Raw genomic sequence first — 22,402 nt, 5'->3', positions numbered from 1 at the left:
AAAGCAATCAAGCAGCAGAAGAGGCAGGCTTTGCTTACAAATCAAAGCCCCTTTTTAGCTAGCAACCTGGCCAAAGGTTTTCTTTTCAAATTATTTCTAACACTGCCAGACTATTGGTGCTTCTGTGGCTGCAGTGATCCCTTTCTTACTGTCCTGTCTCAGCTTCTGTTTTTTCTGCCCCTCCTCACAGAACCAGAAACACTTACCAAACTGTACTCAGTAAAACCTCTTTACTTGCATACGCTTGAACAGTGGAAAGCAGCTCCTACTCTTTTGGTTACCTGGTCCATAAAAGATCCCTTTTCTTACCAGGTTATTAATATTAACCTAAATGTATTAAAACTATTTACTCCTCAAAATGCCTAATTAATGTTCAGATGTAGCCAAATGATAGCAGCATGCAATCTTGATTCAAGGCACCCAGCATGACTTGGCCTACAAAATTATTACAAAGAATTTCAACTCTGGTCTGCAGAGCTCAAAACAACAGTAAAACACACACCACCACTGTTCCTACAGAGACAGAGTGTTTGCAGTTAAAAGAGTTCAGTGGTCAGTGGAAACAGCAAATGTAAAAAACTAAATATGGCTTGGGGGCAGAAAAAAAGAAACTTCTTCAGAAAAGACTGAAGAAATTGCCAGATCCTCAACTAATGTCAATCAGTATATCTTTGGTGAAGGTGATGAACTTCCTTAATGTAATGGAGCTAAAAAGACTGGCCCAAAGCAACTACTAGAAATTAGGACGGTCACAAAAGTACAGGGCAGGGGGAAAAACATAAATTAATGAAAACTATTTTCACTTTGCATTATCTAACAAAAGAAAAAATACTTTAAATAATGTGCTTATTATGTGCTTACTATTAATCAGATGAACAGAACCTTCCAATATTTTACTTATAAAGCTAATAACCCCACTCTTCCAAGTACTGCTGACAGTCTCTTCTTGTGATCTGTGCAGACTTCCAAATTTCTTCAAACCTGCATAAATAATCCTGAAAAGCATAAAGTGGCTGGGCTGTGGCAACCATGCTCTAAAGTGTGAGAAACAAAGAAGGAAGCACCCCTATCCGAAGGGAGATCAGCTGGACAAAGAGCAGCAAAGCACATATGGGTTTTGTGGTTCAGGATAAGGATTTTTTTGTTTATCCTTTGGTATAGCTCCAGCTTTGTAGGAGTTTTTTCCATGGTATTGTTTGGCAATAGGTCAGATCTCCTATTGAGTATCCACGAGCTTCCTGCATCTCACCTTGTCTCCTCAAAATCAGAGTGCCTTTCTTTGTCATTGCAGTGTCTCATATTATGTTAAATGCCCTTTTCTCCTGCTTCAAAAAATTGTCTTTCTTTCCAATTCAAAACCTTTGAAGGACTCATAAATCTTCCCCTTTGCTCCCTCTGTGAGACCCTCTGGAACTGGTATTCTTTTAATCCCTGTTCCTTCTTCCTGTTTAAGGACTTTCCACTTTATCTGGTAAGGCCATTAAAGTTAATGCCTCTCCATCACTCTGACAAATATGTGGTACAGACCCAGCAGCAAACTGCCTGTTCCACATTAAAAATGCGACATTTACAATAACATTGTCCAAAATCCATCACATGTGTAGAACATGCAGGCCACCCCATATGTCTGGGATCAAATAGAGTTTCAATTTCATTAAAAGAGATATTTTATGTTTTTTTTCTAAGACAGAGTGCAGGACTGGGCCTACTTTAACCTTCCAAACAGCAGCTGACCAGCTAAGTCAATTAACACAGATATTTAAGTAAGACTTGGGTAACAATGATTTTGAATTTTTCCCTTTTTCCCTCACAAAAAAAAAAATAAAGCTGCAGAAACAAAAGTGTTTGAAATCCCCACTGCCCTGTTGGGCAGGGAAAACAAATACTAAAGACATTCCAGTCACAATAGTTTTGTAATGTTTAGTAATTATGTGTGTAGACAGCAGTACATTCAACACTGGACTACAGCAAAGACATTTCTATCTCAAAAAGCCAAGAAGTCATACATCCTCTGAAATCTCTGTGGTAAAATTGTGGAAGACAGAAAACAATTTTTTATCTAGCATATATATTCAGAGATGTGAACCACAGAAATCAAATATATATGGTTAGTGTATCAATTTGTCTGCATTATTTTGGAAATGTGGTGAATATTAATAAAAGTTACCATAAGAAGAGATGCCATCTTCTATCCATTAGAATGATCTAGAAAAAAGACAGTTGACTATGCCTGTACTGAATAAAACTGGAAGACATTTTTTAACTATAGAATCTATAGAAATCAGTTTAGAACTTATCTTCTTAGAACAGCATTGAGTTTACTTACACATCAGCTCATACTTCTGCTGCCTACCATGGCTTTACTTTTCAGAAACCCATGTTATTTTTTTAATGGAAAAATGAATATTTAAAAAAGAAATTAATTTCAGAAAATGGAAACTTATGTTTCCAATTACAAAAGTTTGTCCTTAATGACATGAATTAGTACATTTTATGTCAATGTAAATCTGATGACTTTGGTGGTTTTGTGGTCTCCAAAAATTAGAGTAGAGAATAATGCGGCCACCAGTTTTCAAAGGAAAGGAAAAATGGAAGGGGAATAGCCATGTATGAGAGCATGCATAAAATTAAATAATCTGGAAAGGAATTAGAGCAGTCTATAGTCATACTATAATTATTCTGCTTCACCTCAGACAGTTCTGAGGTCTATTAAGACAGAAAATAGTTTGAATTTTTTCTTTTCTTCTAAGTTGTCAACTTTTTAACAAAGAGACAGACTGAGTAACATATGCAGCCATGTGATCTGTTCTGACCACTGCTGGCTAATTAAGGCTTTAGCTAATTTATTTTTGAAAGATGGTTTCAGTTAGAATCTGAAAACACTTGTTAGGTAATACAAACACAAACTGAAGACCTGTTACAACTGAGAATGAAACAGCAGTTGTACTTCTCATCTTAGTGGAGGCTGTAGGTGTCACGGACTGCAGTTCATTTCACAGTAACAATTTTTACTCAAGGAAGACAACATCTTTTTAAAGTGCGAAATAACCTGCTGGTAAACTCCAGTGTTTGAAAAGGGCCACTAAAAATTAGAATGGTGAAGTCAAAAGTGGTGGGCTTAAGTTGAAAACCTTAAAAAAAGGCTTTTTTCTCTGTAAAGTATCTTTTCCTAGGAATCAGTTTTGTTTCATTTGACGAAATATCAAATGAAAGTTTGACTAGCCGTGTGGAATATTTTTCCCAACACCCTGAACTAACTGTCTCTCCTATGACATCAACAGGACAAGAAGATTTGCCATTGCTTTTTAGCATTTTCCCAAAGGGCTAAGCACGACTGGTAGAACTTGTCTATGTAAATGTATGTATATATAAATGTGTACGTATACACGGGGCACCTTGTACAGCATGGCTGCTCCCCGGTGTGGTGTGATTTAAGCCAGAACAATGCTGAAGATGTGCTCATCATTTACACCATCAGAGCACTGAATTATCTGAGTGTTGTCAAGTGTGCTCCTCCCCCAGGAAAGATGAAATTTTGAAGAAATGCAATCAGGTGTGATGGTAGTAAGACCAGCCTGAGGGAATCCATCCCTGCCCACCTGCTCCACCCCTCCAGGGGAAAAGTGGGTTGTGACTTCTGAAGCCAGCTTTGCACTGAAGCCAGGGTGCCTTTCAATGACATGGTAAACCCCTCAGACTTTAGAACATACATTGAACAGCATTCAGTGTAAAATTCTATCTTTTCATGCTTTTACAGGACTGGGCAAAGGCAAATATGTCTACAGCAAAATTTCAGGTTGAAGCCCATTATACTTACTGTGATCAACTCATGGTGCACTGTTAAGAATATATATATTTAAAAAGATATGGTTGGCTCAACTTCTAAGAATACTCAAATCTATTTAATATTCCAGATATTTGGCTACCTGTTGGCATTTACAAAGCTCTTTCTTGAAAGTGAAAATATAGCCCTATTTCCCCTGCAATGTTTGATATTCTTAAATAGCAAAGGAATACTGCTATTTAGATGCAGGAACAGCAAGAACATTTGCCTGTTCAAATCTTCCCTTTCTGAAAACATGGCTTGTCTATTTATTTACTTATAATTTGTGAAAACACACTTGATAACTGGTTTTGTAAAAACAATAATAAAAGGAACAAACCAGAGTTATGAACTCAAATTACTACAACAGTACAAAAAGGCTAATATTCAGAGGCTAAAAACATGCTGTGTTGTTAACTGGTAAATCAGGATGGAATTCAGCTCTTCCAAAAATGGCAAGGTCACATACTGTCTGATCACATTCATACTACAAGCAGTTTTATTTCACTCAAAATCTTTTTCTTTTTAGTTGGTGTTGATCTAAGATGTTAGAAATGACTGCAGAAACAAGGAGGGGGGAAAAAAATCAGTTGTTAAACATGTCTGACTCTTGGAGATAATTCAAATGGAAAAAAATCCAGGTCATTGGCCTTTTTAAATAGACCCCCGGCAATATTTACTCCTCCATAAATAGCACAGTCACATGAAATAAAACTGTGTTCAGTAAAGCCTGCAAAACAAAAGAACAATTTACAGACTGAAAGGCAAACTGCGGCTCATGTGTTCGCCGGGTAGGATTAAGTGAGCTTGCTGCACGGTCTGTGCTTAGTGATTGTGGTGTCAGATCCGCTGCAAGGAGAGCAAGTCGGGTCACCGACGGTGCTCCATCCTTCAGCAAAAGCCGGGAAACGCCGGGATCCTGCTCCAGACGGTGACTTGTGAGGGAAAGCTTTTGCTGTAATGTCACGTTTCACTGGGGCAGAAACGAGCTCCACTGCCTTTCCCCTCGTGACTCAGAGCACATCTACATAAGGAAAAATCACGGGCACTACTGCGCTGCTTTAATTCAACCACCACGGCTCTGGTGCTGTAGGAAGGGCAGCATTTCCCCGAGGTAGACAAGTCCTAACATGGAGACACAGGCTTCTGAAATACCAGTGAGACCATTTAGTGCATCTGCTTGCAAAAATAGATATTTTTGGATGTTACAGACAAAAGGACAAATGACTAAATTACTGTAAACATTATTTCCATTTCTCTAAAGCTCGTGTCAATCTCTTCTGTGTGCTTGCCCACACTTAGGACTCTATTACAAGTCTTACTTCTAAAATTTTTTCCTCAAAGGTCCAGCTCTGGAAATCATGTTATTACATAAAAGCCACAGCTGTCTCTTTTAAGTCTCTTGTAGCTCTAAAAACACTTCAAAATGTGAAACAACTGCACACAAAACCTTTGTAGCCCATACAACAAATCAGTAGTATCCACAAGGGCATGTGACTTCATTTCATTCATTAACTGGGGAGTGGAAGAATTGATTTTAATTAAATCAAAATTTAGGACCCTTCCTTACTAGTATCACTCATTCTGGTTTTGCAAAATGAGGTTAAACAATGCTGCTGAATAGGTATTTTTGGATCTGAGCCTGGTTTGAGGGTAAATTTGCAGGCAATGGGTGCCAGCCCAGTCACCAGTGGGCCGTGGAGAACTGGCTGCTCGGCTGACTTGGCTCTTTCTTTCCAGTTGCTAAATCACAGTAGAGACACATGGAAATAGAAAAAATTTTTCTGCTGTTACTTTCCAAGGAGAATAGAACTAAAAGGGAATAGAATTACAGTCCTAGATGCAGACCCAATTCCTGACAGAAAGTATTTTACACCATCAAAGTGCTTGGAAACCTTGGTACAGCAAAGCCTTTCCAGCTTGGATTTAGGGAGAGATTTTTGCCTATCCTCTTCATTTTTCTTCACTACAGCCTATATATATCTGATTTGCAACTCTTGGCCACGTTTTGTACTTTTCTGGCTGCCACATTCATTAAGTTTCCAAGAGCAGCTGATTCTTAGCACGCAGTAATTCTTGTTAGCCTGCTATGAAGCTGACAGAATAAACCTTGCTGTTTGTTTAATTCCCTTCACTGAGCATTAGGAATTATTTCTGAAAGAACTCGGGTTTCCAGGTGTTCTTTTTCACATGCAAACATTTCATACCAGAAGGAGTTCCCTCTTATTTCCTTAATGCTGTGTTGAACAATCTTTACAGAAGACTGTAAAGCTGAAGGTAGTGCTCGTGGGCATTTACAGAGGTCTGATTTGCCACAGACAAAAACATTTAGAAAGTGGTAGTGGAAAGGCTACAGTGGTTTTTGTTGTTGGCAGTGGCAGTTGGTTGGTGGGGTTTGGTGTCATTTTTGCATTTCAGTGAATACAGATAGCTTTTGTTACATTTAAAAATATTATGAATCCACTCCTCTTGCTGAAGATCTTTACCCATTTTATATATGTAAAATACAAATCTTCAGCACAGAGAACAGATTAATAAATAAACATATGCTCATGTTCTGTAGATTCTTGCTAAGGAAATGTCATTATGGCAAAGATGCTAACTGACTGTGAAAGCTTCATTGTAAACCTATATCCCTAAGGGATGCTTTGCATCTTACTGAGCCAGAAAGATTGCTGTTGAATTCTCAGACAGCACTGTTTACACCCAAAATGACAGTTCAAGACACAGGCAGAATTAAGGAGTTAAATTGGGATACATTTTCATTGGACAATCAGTTACAATAATCAGTGTATTTGTGCCTGTGCATACAACATTCTTAAAATACATTTTTCATTTGCAACACAATCACACTGGGTTGTCTGACAGAGGATTCAATTTAAAGGTTTTTAAAATAACAAGAATCAGAGCTAGTTTTAACAATCTACTGCCTGCACTAACCCATACACATAATTTTGCCTGGAAAGACTGTAATGAGGTATTCATAGGTATGCTGAAGGAAATCAAACTCAGGACCCTTACAAAAACAATCTTGCCAACTAATCTCTGAATTCCTATCCCTGAATTTCAAGTTCTGCTCTGGGAGGAAGGTGACAGATGGCCCTGAGATAACTAATGCTGTATTATTCAAGGATTTATCAAGCAGAAGGCTCGGGAACACTTATGCTAGACAGCAACTACCCAACACGGACTACAGAACATGTAAACATACAATTTAACCTGAACTAGGTGAATATCTCACTTGCTTTTACTGGGGCATTAGTCCACGAAGTATTTTAAGCTAGGACTGAGCACCTCTCCTTTGCAGGCAGGCTGAGTGAGTTGGAGTTGTTCATCCTGGAAGAGAGAGGATTCCAGAGAGAAATTAGAGCACTTCCTGTATCTAAAGGCAGTCTACAAAAGAGCTGGAGAGGGACTGACTAGAAGGGCATGTAGTGACAGGACAAGGGACAGTGGCTTTAGACTGAAAAAGGGTAGGTTTAGAACACATATCATTAAGAAGTTCATCACCATGAGGGTGGTCAGGCACTGGAACAGCTTGCCCAGAGAAGCTGTGGATGCCTCGTCCCTAAAAGAGTTTAAGGCCAGGTTGGATGGGGCTCTGAGCAACCTGGTCTAGTAGAAGGTGTTCCTGCCCATGGCAAGGGGTTTGGGATGAGATGGTCTTTAAGGTCCCTTCCAACCCAGGACATTCTATGATTCTATGAAATACCCTGAAAAACTCCTGGGGTTGTGCGGTAGTAAACATAAGCACAGTTGCAGTCAACGGGGCTTTTCATTTTCATTTTGAGAGGGAAATAAAATTTTCTCCACAAACCTTCTTGGCTGAGAGTTCACCCACTTCGGGCATCCTCTTTACTAAAATATTCCTCCCACTGTCTCTGAGAAGAGCTAGATTTCTGGCAGCTTGGCCTCCAAGCATCTGTATAGAAGAATGGGAAAGCAGAGCTGTAGTTAACTCCTCATCTGCTGGCAGCCAGGCAGCTCCCAGCAGCAAAAACCCAGCAGCAACCTGGTACTTGAAGCACCATGCTTGCAAGCCAACTTGGCCAGGATTCTGCAAGTTAATGATGCTTCATGTTCACCTTTCCAAGAGTTTCTCTTCTGGGTAAAAAGATGCTAAGAAAGTGCAGAAAATAATCCTCCGTGACTAAATGAAAAGAACTGTAAATGTGATTTTCAGTAAAATCTGCTCCAGAATGTTGCTTCTGTGTTCTGAATAACGATCATGAATGATAATGAGACTTCCTCCAAGTTAGAGACATGGGAGAGGTTTTGCAGAATCAAGGCTTCAGGGCATATTGAGGGCCCTAATTTAGGGAATAACTTGGCATAAAATTACTATTCAAAACATTCTCTGTGGACACCGTGGACTTTGATGAATTTAATCTGGAGCCAGCAGCTTGTAACCTGGCAGGGTCCCTGTGTGCCTTTAAATACACTCTGAAAACCAGGGGCTTCAGAAGCTGACTCAGAGCAGCTCCGACAGCTGTGTAGGAAGCAGTATGTGCAGAAAGCGGGGAAGGGCAATCTCCAGCCTTCTCAAACACAGTTATTTCAGACTGCCACTCACAGCTCTCACTTTCATTTTTTATCTCCAAATATCCCAGTCCTGCAGGCCTGTATGTTCCAATGGTTTCATGCATCCATGGAATTCCACTAACTGCAAGCATAACTTAATGCAAACATTACCATTTCAGTTTGGGAAACAGTAGCTGGTCTCCAGAGATGCTGCTCATTCTTCTCTGAAACAGAAGAGTTCTATTAAAAAGGCGAAAGAAAACTCAGTGGCTAAAGATGCTTCTCACTTATTTGAGAGAAGTTTCGTTTTGTGTGGCTGACTCAGAGTTCACCAATGTTTCTTTTACAAATGATACATGAAGATGCAGTCTGAAAATATCTTCCAGTGCAGTCAATATGAAAATCCCATCTCTGCAAGGCTACACCTATTATTTATGGAGGTCTTTGTGTCATGGATTTCTACTGCCAACAGATTTTTACAGCACAGTTTCAAACAGCATTTCTAAGCCTAAGCAACCTTGAAGAAAATATTTTAAACCTCAGAAAAACATTTTTACCTTACCTAGAACTTGCAGCAAGCTTTCTTAACAAACTCTGAAATATTGATGAAGCTCTAAGGTAGACTCTTTTACACTGGGAACTGGCACCAAGGCTTGAGTTGCCAATAAACAGTACACAGGACATGCTGGGCAGTGTCAGTTTCTAAAAATGGCCACAGAAGAAAATGACAGCTGTTGGGGGGCAGGCAGGAACAGAGGAACACAGAGGATACAGGGGCTTGGCCCCAGTGATCTCTCAGTAGGAGCTGTGGGCCTTGAAGTAAAATGTGAATTAACCAGGTAAGGAATGCAAGGATTTCCTTTACTACAAACAATACAGGAGCTGGCAGTTTAAAGGACAAGCGCCTGAAGACTGCTATGTTGTCTGTAAAAAGGATTTTCTAATATATTTTTTAAAAATTAAATGAAAAAGTCTACACACCCACAAGAAAGAAAAAAGTATATTACACTGGCACCCTATAATTTCTAGATATGATGTATCCAGAACTGAATCTAAAGCGTACAGAAAAGGATTCTCTGAGCTCAGCTCAGCAGATAGGAGTTACAGAATATTCTGAGTTGGAAAAGACCCACAAGGACCACTCTTAAGTGAATGGCCCATACTCCCTCTCTCTGCTAAAGATTATTTCACCAAAAGCAAAAAGGATGGGAAGTGCACAAGTTAGAGACTGTGTTGACAGAGGAAAGGAAAAAGAAAAGAGACAGAAGGAAACAGAGAGTTTCTACTGAACAGGCTTCCACAGTCTTAGCCTTTCATGTTCACGTAAAGCTATAATCATTTGGCTTTTGATTTATGGTTTATAGACACAAAGATCAAAGTCAAACTCATGAAGGCATTTTACAAACATTTACAGTGATGTTACTGTATTTATGCCCTACCGCAGCTACTGAAACTTGAGTGTGTGCTTGAAATACTACACTTACTGCTGAATTGGTATCAAAAACTAGATAGTAAAAAGAAATGTGCTGATGTGCGTAAAACGTAGCTCTACGTGAATGGCTACAAGGTAAGGCATCCCACGTGTCTGCAGCTCAAAACGGGGGAGGGGGGAATTGTACATGGAAACGGGACAGCCCAAGTGAGATTTAATGCAGCCCCGAAGCGCACGCACGGTCACGGCTTTTGCGTGCTGCGGCAGTCCCAGCTCTCCTTTCTCACGGCCAGGCTTCAGCCCGACCCGCAGAACCCGCACAAAGCAGCAGGACCGGTTTCTCCCTACACACCCATCCTTGGAAGCGCAGCACGTGCTCGGCTCAGGCAAGGCTCTGCCTCCAGCCCGCGACACGGCAGCCGGCGGCTCGCTGCGAGAGAGGAAACACCGCGGCAACGCTGATCGTCAAACACCCGAGTCCACGCGGAGACGGACGGAGGACATAAAGTGCTAAGGCGTCGGGAGGGTGGGCAAAAAAAAAAGGAGCACTCGGGAGATGGCACGGAGATGCGCTTGGGAGCGCATCCGCGCGCTGCCGCGAGTCCCGGCGCGCTCGGCTCCCGGTCAAACACCGTTTTGGCAGTGTCCCTGTGAGAAGCATCCCCAGGCAGGCTCCGCAGGGCGCGGAACGCCGCGGCGCGGGACCCGCCGTGCCCGCTTCCCTCTCCGCCGCGGGATTGGCCGGCGCGCGCCCCGCCCGCCATCCCGCCGCTTCCCCTTCCCTCCGCCGGGAAACCCCGCCCACCCCGCCTTCCCCGCTCCCGGTTGGAGGAGCCCGCTGTCAATCACCGGGTCCCCGGCGCGCGGCCCAACTCCCGCGTCCCTCTCCGGCCGCCGCGGGCCGAGCGGGGGGTGTTCCGCGGTCCTCTCCTTCCATTGGCTGCTCTGAGCCGTCAATCTCACGGCACCGCCAACCGCGGCCGCTGCTGCCGCCCCCGTCCCGCCCCTTCCCCCCACCCTCCGCTCAACTCCGCTCGCTCCGCCAAGTTGCGCGGCCGCTGCCCGGTGGCTCTGGGGTTCTGGTGGCGGTACTCGCGGCGGCCCCCGGCGGAGCGTGACGGGGCGAGATGACGGCGGAGGCGCGGGGAGCACCCGGCGGCGGCTGAAGGCGGAGAAGGGGCGTGTGGAAGCGAGCAGCTGAAGCCCGGGGGCGAGTCCGGCCGATGACAGCGGGCTCGGCTGAAGGGGACGCGGAGCGAGCGAGGCGGGAGCGGGCTAGCGGCGCCGCCGAGCCCGTCCCGCGGCGGGTCGCGCCGCGCCTGCCCTGAGGAGAGCGGGACCCCGGGAGGGAAAGTTTGGAGCTCGCCCGCCCCCGCCCCGCCGGGCAAAGTTGTCTTTGGGTTTATTTGTTTGGTTTCCCTTTCCTCCTCCTCCTCCCCCCTTCCGCTCCCCCGCCGGCTCCGCGCGGGGAGGAAACGGCGAGGGAAGCAGGAACTGAGGAGCGACCCGGGAGCCTCCCCAGCGCCCGGCAGAACTCGCTCCACTCCTCTCCTCGTCGGTGTGGTGTGTGAGAGCAGCCAGGACTTCGTTTTTGGTGGTATTTTTTTGTTGGTTTGGTTTTTTTTTTTAAGCCACTTTCTTTTTTGCCCGCCCGCTTCTCCCTCCGGTACAATATATGCTCGTGGAGAGCCGCCCCGCCGCCCAGCCATGTCGGCGGCCATCTCTGCCGCGGAGAAGGTGGATGGCTTCACACGGAAATCGGTGCGCAAGGCGCAGAGGCAGAAGCGCTCGCAGGGCTCCTCGCAGTTCCGCAGCCAGGGCAGCCCGGTGGAGCTCTCGCCGCTGCCCCAGCTCAAAGGTACGAGCCTGCCCTCCCGCCCTCCCCTCCGGCTGCAGGTGCCGCTGCCGACACCGCCTGCCCTGGCTTGGCCCCTGCCCCGCACCCTTTGCCCTTTAGCCGTGTCCTCCCCTGCCCCCGGTGCTTTCCAGGTAGGGACCCCGCGGCAGGAATTCCTCCTCTGCTCACACAAACCGGGGCCGCACGGGTCGGCTCTCCCGCGCTGTCCCGGGCGCTGACCCCACTAACTCGCCGCTCCCCTTTTTTGCCTGGTTCGCGTGGTTTTTAAGGTCTTATTGAGGAAAATGTAGACGATAAGTTGTGTTCAGGAGATCAAGGAATTGAGCGCTAAAACCTGGGAGCGAGCGGTGGCTCCTCCCACGGGGGATTTTGCGAAGAGGAGCTCTGCCCGTGGCATAACATCTTGAGTTACCGGAGAGAGTTTGCGTTCGGCTGCTCGGTGCTTTCGCACCGCTCTTGGACACTGTTTGAACGACGTTTTGCTGCTCTTCAGGAGTTGCTTCGGAGGCTTTCTCCTACACAGTGCTGTGTGGAAACACTCTCAAGTGAATGAAAACTCTGGATGCTGGCATTGCTGCAACTGAAAATAGACCGTGCAGGTTTTATCCACTGCGCTGCAGCTAAAATCTGAGAAGGCTCAGTTGATTAGGTTACAAAAATGAAGCGAAGTTCGTTGCAACCTTCTGCATCTTTGAACATCAGAATAAATTTCTGTGTATTTCAAAAATTACAAAAAGTACTTGTGGGACAGAGAATACAAAACTTGTTATTAAAGCATTTGTCAGGGACCTGAAAAATAAGGGAGGGCGATTACTCTAAATTGACCTAGCATGTTAATTTTGCTTCCACTGGCTTTAAAGTCTTAAGGCTTTTGAAGCTGCATCATATAATGGAGGGGAAAAAAAAATCTGATTTGCAGCAAATATGCAAAATCTGAATGAGATATAGCAAACTTAAAAGTACTCCTAGATATTCGGTATTTTTTTTCAGTTTGATTTTTATGGCATTTACAATTGTGTCTATAGTATTTCAAGACAATCCCTTTTTCCTGTTCTTTGAGTGGCAGATGTACATGAATCATAAATCTGGCTCTTAGCAGAAGTGTTATTGACTAGAAATAAGCTTAGGCAGGGGAGCAACATGGGGGAGGGTTGTTTGTTTGGTTTTGGCATGTTTGCTGCAGTGGTTTTGGGTGTTAGTTTTAACAACAGCAGGGGTGTTCTTGCTGCTTGTTTTGGGCTTTCCTTTCTCTCTGAAATTGTGTCCTGTCTTGGTGTGCTAGTTTGATTTGAGGGATTTATAAGCTGGATAATTTGCTTGAAATCAAGATCCAGTTTCTGCTGTTCCCATGCTGTTTAGATAATACATTTTCCTTAGAGATGAATTTTAGAAAACCACAGTTGAGACCTTGTAAAGGCCCTTGGTAAATATTGCACATAGGTGGCAGACTTCAGAAAGTTTGAGTCCTGGTCCAGCAAACAGTTAAACATACATGTGTTATGCAGGGAGTAATTCCAGCTTAAATCAGCAAAATGTCCAAGTTTACATTCTTTGCTGAGCTGGGACTTTAATATTAAATTTTTAACTGTGCATTATTAAGTCTTGTTGTTTTGTGAGTGTGATTTTACAGCTTTTTACTTAGAGCACAGAGAAATTTTGCATGGCATCAGCAGCTCAGATATTTGGAAATTTGAAGCCATAAACCAGCAGAGGAATTTCTTCAGTTATGCAGGGTTTTATAGTAGTTTGGATTGCCTTATTGCCTTAAATTCTAAAAGGAAAATCCCATCAGTCTTTATGCTTATGATTCAGATGTAAAGTCTTGCCTTGGAGACCTGCTTCAGAACAGAAACTGTGGGCAAAATACACTTTTATGAACTGTAGTATCCCAAGTAGCTAGTTTGCAGAAAGTCAAGCAGCACTCCTTTGCTTGTTTTTCTCCCTTAGGTTTGTGATGCTTGATTTGTGCTGAACATAACCATGGACATGGGATGGTTTCTTTTTATCTGTTGATGCTCCCTCTCTCCCTTTTCCTCTTAAACCTTCCTTGCCCCTGAAACCAAAAAACGTTCTAGAAAGACTTTTCTCTCTCTATAAATGGATCGTTTTATAAAACTATTTGTTCTAATCACATATGTCTTGGGAAGATGAGGCTTTGCTTTATTCTTCAAAGTTGATATGGAATTCAGTAATAGTTTTGATGCTGCCAGTGTAGTATCATCTACAGAATTATGAGCCAGAATTCCCAAGGAGGGGCTGGAAAAGGAAAGTACGGTCATTATACTGATGCCTACGGGTGCTCAGCATACATTTATGTAATTAGAATACGTTTTTTCTTTTACAGACCTCTTCAAATAAATGGTTAAACCTGGTATTTCAAACCTGTATTGGGAGAAAAGCGGATATTGTTAGATGAAAAAGCAGTTTGGTATTATGCTGCTGTAAAATATTTCATCTTGTTTCTAGGTACTGTCTCATTTCATCACTTTTAAGAGAAAATATTCTAAAATAAACAGTATTCTAAAACTCCCCAATAGGTTTGTCAGACTGGCCTACATTTGCATCTATTTTACTGGAGGGAGAGATGTTCCAGAAGAAGAACAGAAATTACCTATCACTTTAGAAAGTACCTTCTTGGGTAGAGGGTTTTGTGGTATTTTTTCCTTTTCTCTAGGGGCTGTTCTGTTTGCCACTGAGATGGCCAGCTCAGATGGTGAGACACACTTTCAGAGTTGTATTGTTTCAAAGCCTCTAGACAGATAATCTTAAAAGTATGTATTTCTGCAGTTCATTGTACTGCTGCTCTGAATTACCAAAATTCTGTAGTTTGGCTGTGTCTTTCTTCTCCAAGCAGTGATACATCGCATCTCTTACTAATGGGGAACAGTCCTGAGTAGTACCCCAGTGACAGGAACTCTTCCCTTCAGAGGTGTTGGGGGAGTGAGATTGAGAGGAGGGATGGTAAGATTGTGTGTTGTGATTAACATTCACCTTATTTTTGTGTGTGGTGATATCTATCCTGTTTAGATGAAAGCTCAGCAAAACCTGACTGATGGCAGGATACTCAAAATAAATTAGTACTTTGTTCTTGAGTTAATTTAGGAGATTTCCTAAAGCATTTGTTATTCAGGACAGTGTCCATTTTACTGTATTAAAAACTGAATAAGGAATACTGAAGACATGATTATATTTAAAAGAAAAAAAAATAGCTTCATCTCCCCCAATCTTCTTTTTATTTTGTTACCTAAAGTTTGCATTATATAAGTCTTTTGAAGAATCTTCAGCCAAAATAATGTTCTGGAACACAGCAAAATTTTGTCATTTCATGGACAATTCTGAGAGTGTTGCTTTTAAAAAAATCTGGCAAAGGGAATGTTATTTTTGTTGTCTTAATAAGTGATGTTTTTGTCCCAATAGGAAATTGTTTTAAGAGACTGCAATAGAATATGGCATTTACCTTCATTTTTGAAAAAGAGCTACAACTTGACCTTGGAACCCGATCTGACTCTCTCCAGTAGATGCATGCATGCTTGTCTCTGTCATTTTTGGTTGAAGAAGCATGTAGAAATACGGGTGAAAGGTGGTGAATAGAAAACACAACTTGTTGCTTTTATTTGGTATAGTTAATATGGCCTGTCAGGTTGTAAAGCAAATAGATTTTTTTTTTTTCTGTGTACCAAACATGTCAGCTGCAGCTGGAAAGAATAAACATTTCCTGATGCCTCTCACCCACACAGCAGAAGAACTGGAAAGTGGTCCAGAAATCTTTTAGCCGTGGACTAGCAATAGTTACAGGGATCTCTGTGGGGCTGAGAGTTAGAGGTGGAGTGTGCTGAAATAAGACGTTTTTAAGAAGACCTCCCAGTGTGTAGTGTCAGCATTCAAATACACGGTGTAAAATAGGTGTTAAGTCTGGTCTTTTCTTTACTTAAACCCTTGAGAGAGAGCTTGGGTTTGGCTGAAAACCAGTTGCTGCGTTCAAGCTAAGCTTTTGTGTCAATGTTACAGGGAGACCTAGTAACCTTGGATAGGTAAAATTTTAATGTTACTAAATCTGAGGATCAGTTCAAGCCTCAAACTTTGAGTCACATAGTGAGTACTTCAGAGTGACATAAATAAGTGGAATTAAAAACAGCTGAGAGGAATTTTCTTGTCATATTAAGTTGCCTTCGCTCCCCAAGGGGAAATGTGCTTCAGAGTTTTAGAATGGTTTACTTTTACTACAGCCTTAATAAATATTTGTAAGTGAAAGGACAGTTTTCTCTCTCAGATTTGCACTTGTTTTTTTATATCCCTCATGATCCATTGTTATTTCCTCTTCTGTAGTCCCCCATCCTCCACCTTTTTCTATTCAACATCCCTTGCAACTTGTGATCATCTTGGATGAGTTTTTCCTTAAAAGTGAGAATCTTTACTTCAGATGAAGAATAAGGATGTTCTGTGAGGAATTTATGTTTAACTCTTACTATAATCTCAGCAGGGTGCACTGTGAAGTAGTCAAAACTTCCTTTTTAGTGAAGTTACAACCTTGAGAAATAAACAACCTATAATAGATGAAAAAGCTGTAGTAGTTGCATGAAAAATGAGCTGTTTGAATTTTTTTCTATATTAAGGAACTGTTCCTAGTTTTTGGAGCGGAACGTTTTAGTCTTTAATTCATAACAAATTGACCTTTTTTATCCGTAGACTTGAATTTTTGGTCTTAGAATATACTTCCATCAAGAGCAACTCCTAAATATAGAGCCTATTGACAGTCTTCACATGAACTTTTCTATTTAAATCTTTCATATCTTCTATGTGCCAGCTTAGTATCAGATTTCTTTTTCCATATTCATTGCTTTCTGGTTTAGTCAGATAGTAGTTTTGCGGGTGTTGAATTTAATGTTAGTTACTGTAGGAAATACTAATGGAATTAGTTACTGCTGCAAGCTATCTGATCAAAAGATGATTACTTCAGTCTATAGATTTGGGTTTTTTTAACATCTGTCTATCTTGAAATCATTCAGTGCTTTTGAAAAGGTGTCATACCAACAGTTCTGGACAGATTGATATTCTTTTTAAGCACAAAGGGGATATGTTTTGTGTTCTGATGAAAAAAAGACACTTCAATTGAGAAGGCCATAAAATTTAGCTTTTATACCCTTGTTGTCCTGACTCCTGTTTTAATCTAGCAGGTTAAAATTATGGCTTTTAGCAGCATGTGGATTTGGAGGGTTGGAGCTGCAGCCCAATTAGATGAATAGGTAGTAAATAACACCTGTTTTAGAAGACTCTCTTGGCAAAATGCTCTACTAGAAACTGGATGGTGACAGCTTCTTTTTAATGTCTGAATCATTGATTCTATGATAGAATTACTGGATTAGTTTCTCTCAAGTTTTGCTGAGTTTGTAGCCAGTGAATAATGTTGTCTACAAGACGCTTATTTCATAGTATATTTCTGACTTGAAAGCAGAGTTCATCATAGTTGAGGTTGCCTTCAGTTTTCTTTCACAAGGCCTTATTCTCAGCTGCTTACAACATTGCTGAACTGTTTGGACTGAAGTTTTCCATGCCAAGTATGGACAATTTTATTTGCAACTGTTCTTCATGCTGATTTTCTTAGTTTCAGCAAAACCCATTCAGACTACTTTGAAGACTAGAGGAAAAATAAATTGTATAGTGTCAATATTAAAAAAAGCCAACAAACTGTGAGCTTTAATGCTTACAGTACTTTGGAGCTTAGCACGTGGTTCTTAATGCAAATGACTCTCATTTGGTCCAAATTCTTTTTGGTCCCATTGTAGCTGTTGTAGCTCAGCAGCAGGACTGATGGGTTGGTATTTACTAAGCTGTTACGTACAGATCCTTCAGGATCTGCTGTGCTGCTCCCATCTGCCGTGCTCTGAGGTGTTCTGTGTAGCTTTCTTTGGGCTTCTTGTCTGTGGTACTTCTAGAGCAGAAGACGTGTAGGGAAAACCTGTTATTTTCTACAGGTAAGAGCCCAGGAGTACATTACAGGTGGAGGGATGGTATGGAACTGGTGAGATGATGGAAAAGCTTAAGTGGGAAGAGGAGGCAGAAGCCACGTCCTCTCCAGTGGCTGCAGGGAGCTTAGTGTTTGGAGTCTCATCACTCCTGTTGGCTGTGAAACTTTCTGGAAATGTTTCTTGCCATATTCTCTTCTAATTTCTTTGTAACTTTTCATTGCAGTTGTCGATTTTGAACATCCCATGATCTTCCTGGAACTTTACAGGCTTAGGGTTTTTGTTCTGTACATCAAGAATTGATTGCTGATGAGTTGGTTCATCATATAAGGTTTTTTTCTTGAGAATTTAAAATGGAGGAGAGCATAACTGTACATTTTGGGGGTGGGAAGTGAAGCTGGGAAAGACTGGTGAGATGTAAGTGCAGGATTCTGGGTAAAATACTAGGCCGCAGTATTTTAAGGGTTTGGAGGCTATGGGAAGAAACAGCAGTCTGATCAGAATTCAGCAGACCTGTATCCTGCTAAAATAGTAGCATGTATTGCTGCAATGGGTGTGGTGAAAAGAAAAGGCTCTAGATTAAAAAAATAAAAATTGTGCTGTTGCATTGCTTTTTACTGTTGGGAAAAGATTTCTGTCTCATTCTCATCTTAAGCTGCTTTTCTTTGCCCTTACCAAGGTTTCTGAGAGAGGTTTCTCCTGACCTTACCAAGCAAAGCTTTGGTGAAATTGATGGGTTTTGTCAGCTTTCTTGATATGATAGGGTTTAGAAGAGAAATACAAATTTTGCTTTGGAGTTGGGAGGTCAAGGTGAGAGTAACAGCAAAAATTATATTTGTGCATGTATATTCAAGAACTACGCTGCAAAAGGAAGATGTTCTATCTCTAGTAAATAATTTTTTAAAACTCTTGAGAATTTAAAAGATGGTGAAGTTACTCCCTACCATAAGAGAAAAGCTTTCCACATGTTATGCAAGTTTCAAATTACTGATTAGAAGTTTGTATCTGAGACCATTGCATACTTGGAGAGTTGGCAGGCTGTGGGTAACAGACAATGAAAGCGACACAGTAGATTTTCTCAGAGCTGAAAGAGGAGGTGGGTTGAGCAAGTTTAGAGAAGGACAGTATAGCATGGGGCAGGAAGGCTGAGCTGAAGAAGAGCAGGAATAAAGAGTCACAGCAACATGTCTAAATATGAAGGGGGAAACAGCTTCTTTTCTGCTACAGTTGTATTAAAGGATTAGCAGAGTTCATCACTGCATAAACAAGTGAGCTTTTAGAAGTGATTTAATAGGTTTATTTCTGTAGATGCTTGGTACTTCAAAATACAAAAGCACAGATTTTATTTTATTAATATCATCCCAAGTAAAATTATATGGGAGAGTATTGGGGGGGGGGGGGAAGTGCTTTTAAAAAAAGAGTTCTAATTTAGTGTAACTTTTCAAAAGTGTACCATATTTTCCATTAAAAATTCTGTGTTTGACATATGACGTGTGTAAGCTTGAAGTCTTGTTAAGCAGCAAAAATTTTGGTTCCACATGTATGTAAAAACAACAAGTGGTGAGAACTGAGCTTAGGTGTTGAAGTATGTATGGGAAATAAACTTATGTATTTCAGCATAGTTGGATTCTCTAGGCAAACAGTTGTTATTGTTTGGAGAAGAAAAATTAAGATGTGATTATCAGAACCCTCTTGAGTGACATGGGTTTGGTCTCACAGTAAAGTCAGGAAGGACAAGGTTTGGTAACACATATTTCTTCATTTTCCCTTAAGAGTAGGAAGCAGGATCAAAATAAACCAAATAAATCAAAGTGGTGTAAGTTGAGTTTAAAAATAGCCAAGAGATTTTGCCAAATGGGAGAGTACTTAAAGTGCAGGATCCCTCATATCTGAACACTTTGTGTTTACAGTTTTTGGTAGAGAGTGTGTAACTGTTAGAGGATGCTTAAAATTGATGAAAAAAATGATCTCAAACTTTTATTTATGAGGCTAAATGTCTACTTCAGTTAAATTAAGCAAAGAAATGCCACAATGTTTGGTATTTGTCTGCTCAGGATGATCTGTTCTCATTCCGGGTAGTGAGAGTTGGGTCACTGAATGCAACATGACCAGGTTTTCACCTCTGTTCCCCATCTAACTTAAACATTGCATACTTGTTACTGCAACACAATTATAAAATATCTCCTTAAATTATTAATCCCAGAAGACTTGGAAAAGTAAGAAACACTGGTGGAGCCAATTTGTGAAGTACATATTTATTCAAGGAGCTAATCCAGTACTTGCAACTTCCACACAAATTTACACAGGAATTCAAGGGAAGAGGTGGGTTTTCCTTGTCTTTTGAGAAGTTAGATTGACTGTTTCCTCTGGCACACATTTCCTATTAAATGACTCTTCTATACATCTCCTTCACCTTTAAAAGCTAAGTGCTAAATTAACTGCAAAATGAGTTTCTGTACTTCTGTTAAATAGTGTTTAACAGCTACACTCGGTTTCAATAAAGGGTATTTTTATATTTTGTTTAGCACTAATATTGCCACGTGAAAATTACATGAGTGTTTCTTCAGTTTCTGGGAAAATAAATAAACAAACTTGATTTGTTGACTTGCATGTTCTAGTGTGATGTCAAACTGGAGCAACTTCATCATTTTACTCAAAATTAGTTTTATACTTGGATATGGTGAGGAAATGATGGGGAAGAATACAAGTTAATAGATATTTAATCTGTTAATAATATGCCACACCAGATCCACTTATGGCATACTTCATAATTACATCATTATAAACAACCTTAATGTCAGTCAGACAGGAGTTTTGCAGTTGACTTAATGTAAAGGGAACTTACTCAAGTTGTAAATACAGTTGCTGTCCTTCCAGGCTTACAAGGTGCAAATCAATTTGATTTGGTCAAACATCACGCAAAGTGTTTGGGTTGCTATTAATTGAAAATGGTTTTAATGCAGTCCTGGATAATAGGTATTAAGCTGAAATTTTTACTAAGCGTGTGTGGCACACAACTTTGTCACCAGCTTTTCAGCTGTCTGTGGGCCCTGGTAAAATTTGTGGACAGCACTACAGCTGTTGGGGGATAAAATAGGGAGCAGAACTGCTCAGATTATTCTTTTAATTCTTAGGAGGGTAGGAGCAAAATGCTTTCTTGAGTCTGCCTTGTCACACCCTCAAGGGCTTTATTGCATCTTCAAAATTACATGGGAAAATCCAAAATTTTGCAGAACCATTATGCTTTGATAAACAGTGTATCTCTAAGGGCAAGTGCTTCCATTTGTGGAAAAGTCTAAATTATTTCCTGTTTTGGGAACATGGAGCATCATACCAATTGTCCCTTCTGATCTTTTTGATTTGATCTCTGAGAAGCTTGGTCTGTAGTGTCCTTCCATTTCTGTAGTCTCTTGGGTTTTGCTGGTGGTTAATTTTCCTGGCACAAGAGTGAATTACCTGGAGTAACAAATTGCTGTGTGCAGCCTCTCTGGGTGCTTTCACCTTGTGGTTCATGCAGTGTAACCTGACTTAAACTTTAAAGGGAAGACCTGTTTACATATGCAGGGCTTTACCTTGACCTTTATTTGCCCTCTTGTTAGGAGGACTTCTTGAAAGCATCTCTGTCTTACTATAACAAAAACCTTCGTTGCATTTCAATATCAAAAAAGCTATTTGGGAGTTGTCTTTTCTCTTTGGGAAAGCAGTTTTAATTCTTGGGCCGTTGTATCACTTTCTATAATTTTAAGTTAAAGGTGCTATCTATCCCATATTCACATCTTTTGAGAAACAATTTCTCATTCAAGTAGTTAATTACTCTCTCCTTTTCCCAATTGAATGACCTGAACTGTGCATGTGAATTCTGTGATAGGATTTATCACCCTTAAATTTAGAAGTATTTTCCTTAAAGAGGCAGATTAGTGTTTTAAATTAATTTTTAGAGGCTCTGAGTGTATTCAAAAAAGGCTTAACTCTGCCATATGATCAGTCACTAAAACTGCTTTATGGGTTTCAAATGAAGACAGCAAATACAAGTAGCAGTGTGTGTCAAAACCATAAATGAACACACTGGGTGGGAGAAAGCTTGTTTCAAGTACAAGATCAGTGGGGGAGTTATTGTTTTTTGAAAATATAGCACTTCAGCTGTGTAAGAAGTGAAACTTCTTTGCCTTTTGCAATAAATACACTATCACTCTGAACAAAACTTCATATGGTTAGCCATGTGCAAATTCTTCAGCTTCTCAGTACTTTCAAAAACAACATTGATTCAACTGTGTCAGTCCATTGAACAATTTTTTCCCCTGCTTTTCCTTGTTGTTGCATGGAACTGAATTTCAGCTAGATTCTGAACTGCTGGCGTGCTCTTGAGGTAACCTTTGTATTGTTAAACTTGTACATTTTGTTAAGGGTGACTCTAAGGTGGTTTTTGCTCCTGTTCCAATGATTGGTATGCTTGGTGAGTTTTTATTTGAAGAATCAATGGTGGTTTAAGTCTCCTTTTTTTAAAAAGTGTGGTAGAAGTAAGGTGAATTGTGGCAGGCCAAGTTACTGGAGTCTAACTTTTTAAGGACCAAAGAGGATAATTCGTATTACTTTTTGCATCTAACTGCTTGTTGTCTTCTGTAATTAAACAGTAGGAAATAGGGCTACTAATACGAAAGCATTTCAGTGGGGTACTTTCTTACTCTCTGCAGTATCTTGGTTGACTCAAATATTAATTAAAATCAAGGGATTTAACATGGTAGTAGCTAGAGACTCTTAACTATATGATGTTATAAGAAAGCCTGGAAGACAGTAGAAACAATCTA

The 22,402-nt window shown here is 41.0% G+C and overlaps 1 protein-coding gene across 2 annotated transcripts in view; it reads left to right on the top strand.

Moving 5' to 3' along the window:
- Positions 1-10,807: 10,807 nt before the first annotated feature.
- Positions 10,808-22,402, top strand: part of PPP2R5A (protein phosphatase 2 regulatory subunit B'alpha) — a 42,739-nt gene continuing 31,144 nt past the window's right edge. For both annotated transcript variants that reach the window (XM_082276810.1, XM_082276809.1), the window contains exon 1: positions 10,808-11,634. In XM_082276810.1, coding sequence (XP_082132936.1) covers positions 11,484-11,634 — 151 coding nt within the window. In that variant the 5' untranslated portion in view covers positions 10,808-11,483. The remainder of the gene's footprint in view (positions 11,635-22,402) is intronic.

The sequence above is a fragment of the Coloeus monedula genome (genome assembly GCF_965178545.1).
Source record: "Coloeus monedula genome assembly, chromosome: 2".
Lineage (NCBI taxonomy): Eukaryota > Metazoa > Chordata > Aves > Passeriformes > Corvidae > Coloeus > Coloeus monedula.
This window is presented reverse-complemented; position numbering and strand designations above follow the sequence as displayed.